The sequence below is a fragment of the Otolemur garnettii genome, unplaced genomic scaffold (assembly GCF_000181295.1).
Source record: "Otolemur garnettii isolate 467f Iridium unplaced genomic scaffold, OtoGar3 scaffold00032, whole genome shotgun sequence".
In the NCBI taxonomy this organism is placed as follows: domain Eukaryota; kingdom Metazoa; phylum Chordata; class Mammalia; order Primates; family Galagidae; genus Otolemur; species Otolemur garnettii.
The window spans coordinates 1449990-1455033 of record NW_003852427.1 but is presented as its reverse complement, the minus strand read 5'-3'; the positions used below and the strand labels follow the sequence as shown (position 1 = coordinate 1455033).

Genomic DNA, 5044 nt, shown 5'->3' with positions numbered 1-5044 from the left:
ATGTCTTCAATGTGGTGGGGGTTGCTTGACTATATGGATTTTAAACAAAACTACTAAAATGGCCAATTATTTTACTGTATATAAATTATACCTTGATTAAAAAAAAAAAAACCACCACCAGACATGGAAAAACAAGAAAAATGTAACCCTATGGGGGCCAGGAGTGGGAGGAGTGGGGGGTGGGTGGACCTTGCATCTAAAATTTATGTCTTGGGTGGCGCCTATGGCTCAAAGGAGTAGGGCACTGGCCCCATATGCCAGAGGTGGCGGGTTCAAACCTAGCCCCAGCCAAAAACTGCAAAAAATAAATAATAATAATAAATAAAAATAAATAAATAAAGTTTATGTGTATATACAAATAAGGAGGAGATCAGAATTTAAAATTGAAAAGTGTATCCTGTTGAATAACAAGATAATTTTTTTTTTCAGTTTTTGGCCAGGGCTGGGTTTGAACCCGCCACCTCTGGCATATGGGGCTCGCCCCTACTCCTTTGAGCCACAGGCACTGCCCAATAAGATAATTTTTTTCCTTTAAAAACTTTCATTATCGGTGCCACCCGTGGCTCTGTGGGTAGGGTGCCAGCCCCATATACCAAGGGTGTCAGGTTCAAGCTGGGCCCCGGCTAAACTGCAACAAAAAAATAGCCAGGTGAGCATTGTGGTGGGCACCTGTGGTCCCAGTTGCTTGGTAGGCTGAGGCAAGAGAATTGCCTGAGCCCAGGAAATGGAGGTTGCTGTGAGCTGTGTGACGCCTCAGCACTCTACTAAGGGCGATAAAGTGAGACTCTGTTGCTACAAAAATAAATAAATAAATAAATAAAAACTTTCTTTGTAATTGATGCTGTGAGTTTTGGAGCTGTAATTTTTCTTTCTTTTTTTTTTTTTTAGATTGGGTCTTGCCCTGTCACCAGGGCAAGAGTACAGCGATATCCTTTCTAGCTCACTGCAATCTCCAATTCCTGGGCTTCAGGAATCCTCTACTTCCCCAGTAGCTGGGACTAGAGGCACCCGCTACACCGCCCCGCTAAGTTTTCTATTTCTATTTTATTTATTATTATTATTTTTTTAGAGACAGAGTCTCACTTTGTCGTCCCCGTAGAGTACTCTATCGTCACAGCTCACAGCAACCTCCAAGCTCTTGGGCTTAGGCGATTCTCTTGCTTCAGCCTCCCGAGTAGCTGGGACTACAGGCGCCCGCCACAACAGCCGGGTATTTTTGTTTCGGTTTGGCCAGGGCCAGGTTCAAACCCGCCCAAACCCTAGGTATATGGGGCCGGAGCCCTATTCACTGAGCCACAGGCGCCGCCCTAAATTTTGTGTTTTTAATTGAGGGGGTCTTGCTCTTGCTCAGGCTGGTCTCAAACTCCCAAGCTCATGGGATCTTCCCGCCTCAGCCATGTAATTATTCAAAGCTGACTCTCTGTCAGCCACCCAGAGTGCTACGATTACAGACGTGAGCTACTGTGCAGGTTTGTGAATACATTGAAAACTTATTAAGTGTTACAGGCTCCGCCCCTGTGGCTCAAGCAGGTAAGGCACCAGCCACATATACCTAGCGGGCTGGTTCCGATCCAGCCCGGGCCCGCCAAACAATGACTGCTGCAACCAAAAAGTAGCAGGCGTTGTGGTGGGCGCCTGTAAACCCAGCTACTTGGGAGGCGGAGGCAGGAGAATCACTTCAGCCACATACACGGAGGGTGGCAGGTTCAAACCCGGCCTGGGCCTGCTAAACAACAATGACAACTGCAACAACAAAAAAATACGGGCGTTGTGGTGGGCACCGGTAATCCCAGCTACTTGGGAGGTTGAAGCAAGAGAATCGCTTAAACCCAAGAGTTGGAGGTTGCTGTGAGCTGTGATGCCACGCACTCTACAGACGGCGACATACTGAGACTATGTCTCAAAAAAAAAAGAACGAAAGAAAAGAAAAGAAAAGTTCTGGGTAGTGGTCAAGGGGATGTAGTTCCAAATGAAAAAACTTCAGCTACTTAAAATTTGTGCAACCTACCATGTTATACCTCAATAAAACAGTAAATAAATCGAAGCTCTCTAAACTGGCGCTGTGATGGGCTGTGGTCAATCCCGCTCGCGATTTTGTTCACCGGATTTATTCCTAAAACAGGCCTCCTAGGGCGTACCCGATACCCGGCAATACACTCCTGCGCGGCCTGAGCCGGGACACCTACAGGGGGCGCCCAAGTCTCTTGGAGCGGAGGGCTGCAATCTCCAGCAAAAACCCTCGGCTCTCCGGCAGTCTCAGCCTTCCGGCACCCGGGGGAAGGTCCTAGGGGTACCAAGCTCTCTGCGACCCAGCCCGCCAGTGAACTGACGCCTCGGGCGACCCAGCCACAGCACACTGCCAAGGCCGCGATGACATCACCGCCGCCCCGCCGCCCGGCCTCGCGCGGCAGTTCCCGCCCCGCCCTCTCTCCCGGCGTGCACCACGGCTGAGGCTCCTCGCTCTCGGCTTCTGCCTGTCGCTTCAAAATGGCGGACACAATGAGCCGGCGACGTGCCGGTTGCCCCTGAGGCGGCTCTTAGAACGAACCGTCAGCTAGGCCCAACAGTCCAGGCGAAGAGCGTTGCCCAAGCAGGAGGAAAAGGAGGAAGCAGCCCAGCTATCGGCCGCCCTCCCGCCGGTGCGGCGCCTGCCCCGCCAGGGGTGGCCCCTCGGCAGCCTGCCCGCTCTCTCCCTTGCCGCCGGGCCCCGCCCCGGCCCTGCGCCGCCGCGGCCTCTAGCTGCCGCCGCCATGAAGCTGACCGACAGCGTGCTGCGGAGCTTCCGCGTCGCCAAGGTGTTCCGTGAGAACTCGGACAAGATTAACTGCTTCGATTTCAGCCCTAACGGCGAGACGGTTATCTCGAGCAGCGACGACGACTCCATCGTGCTCTATGACTGTCAGGAGGGCAAGTGAGTGCGGCGGAGGCCCTGGGCCCGAGTCTGAGTCCCTCCCTTCCTCCGGTGGCCCAGCACTGGCGCCGCGGTTTGCCCTCCATCCCGACTTCAACCCCGGCCTCTTTTGCACTCGCTCCTACCAGGGTTGCCTCCACCTCGCAGCCTTCCTGGAGACCTTTTCTTTAAAAAAAAAAAAAGAAAGAAAAAAAAAGGAAAAAAAAGATAGTCATAATATAACAGCATTATTGTTTCGGCTGCCTTTGGTGTCCCCCAGAGCGCTTCTGTAGCTTGCCAAACCACACCTTGACCTTGACCTTTAAACGCCCTGTCCACTCATCCCGGCCCAGATTGTACCTTTTTCCGATCCTCAGGCTATCAAAGGTGCCAGTCGACTCTAGAGTCCCGAAGCAGGTCTGCAGGGGTTGCTCTCCTGCTTCAGCTCTCATCTCTCTCCGCTGTGACCTCGATTCAGCCCTGGCACTCCGCCGATCTCCTACCCCTCAGCTTCCCACGGCCTTTCTGCCATCAGGCTGCGTAGGTTGCACTTTTTAGCTGCCAGGATTTAGTTGTTGTGCCTCTTTGAGACCCCTGGCTTTTTCTTCCTCTCGGAAACCTTTCTCTTAACTCCTTCAGACTCGGTGCCCACGTTTATAGTTAACTTTCAAACAACATCTAAAACTCCATTTTGCCAGATACAAACGAACTTGGCTGTCGCAGGCCAACCTGAATGTGAGCACCCGTTAAAACAAAGAAAACATCGTAGAACAATTTAGGGTTTCCTCTTATACTTTATTATTATTACTACTACACTAAATTAAAGTCCACTTGGAATTCCAAGTCTGATCAAACTTTTATGTCATCTCAAGCCATCCACAGCTGCATCTCTTTCCAAAATCTAAGCACAGCACTTTGCCTTTTTCCCTGCGGGCCTTGTCAGCCTTGCCTCATCCCACCTCTCCTTGCTGAGTTTTGAGTTCCTTTGGAGACAGAGCTGATTTAGGTTAAATTTGATTTCCTCTAAGCCACCTTCCCCAAGTAGGCTTGGTGAGGTTTGAATTAATAGTGTGTTACTGGTTTTGTCAGACTTCGTTTTGTTACCCAGTAATAGATCTTAGTTTTTGAAATCGTAGGTTTTTCTCTACCTTCTTCAGCTGTTCTTTTTGCCTTTTTTTTTTTTTTTAACCTATGTCTGTCTTTTGGAGAGTGTCTCTTCATTTGTGAGTTTGATTATCTAAAGTAATATTGTTTTGTGAGCTAGAATGGTATCCTAAATTTTTCCCACCAGGGCTCTGGTGAATAATTATTATGTAACTGGCTCTGGATCTGTTTGCTGTATGTGTAAGAGTGAACTGAAGTGGTGGTCCCCAGGGAGAGGGAATTGTTAGTTGGAAGGATACTTAGTTATTTGAGTCAGTGTTAATTCACTTAGTAGTAGATGGATTTCTATCCAGGTCTGGAAGAGAGAGTAACCTTTAAAGCTGGGTTGGGGTCAGGATACTAGAGTCCTGGATTGTGGGGTCCCTGAGTGAGAATTTGAAGTGATTTGCTTAAAATGTTTAATGCTTATTCACAGATTAGAACCTCTCCATGGAATGTGATGATAGAGAAGTATATCATTAGAAGGAAATGAGGTTGTGATAGCATTTCTTCATAGTTTGTATCCAAATATAGTATAATTTTGAAGGATGACAGTGAAATCCTGTCCTGTTAAAAGTAAAATGCTTTTATAACGTAAAATTTATTCACTTATGTAGCATTTTATATAATTACAAGCTTACAGAAAGTTACAGTAATGTTTCCAGGAATGCCAATAGGATTCACTGGTTACATTTTTTCGTTGCTTTACCACTCTTAGGAAAATGTTTATATATACTTGTGTGCATTTTTTTTCTGAATTATTAGCAAGTTGGAGGTACCAAGCCCCTTTGTCCATAAATACTTAAGCATGGATTTCCTAAGCACAGAGACAGTTATCTAAATTAGGAAGCTTAGTGCAGTACTACAGGGCATGCTTTTTTGAATTTTCTTTAATCAGTTAATTGACTTTGTTTCTTAATGATCTATGATGAGTTGGTGGCCTGGTAGTTAAGAAACCTGAGTTCAGGGCGGCGCCTGTGGCTCAGTGAGTAGGGCACCGGCCCCATATAC

At 47.9% G+C, this 5044-nt stretch overlaps 1 protein-coding gene across 1 annotated transcript in view; it reads left to right on the top strand.

Moving 5' to 3' along the window:
* Positions 1-2468: 2468 nt before the first annotated feature.
* WDR82 (WD repeat domain 82) overlaps positions 2469-5044 on the top strand; it is a 26531-nt gene continuing 23955 nt past the window's right edge. The window contains exon 1 of the mRNA XM_003789369.3: positions 2469-2911. Within this exon, the coding sequence (XP_003789417.1) occupies positions 2751-2911 (161 nt within the window). The 5' untranslated portion in view covers positions 2469-2750. The remainder of the gene's footprint in view (positions 2912-5044) is intronic.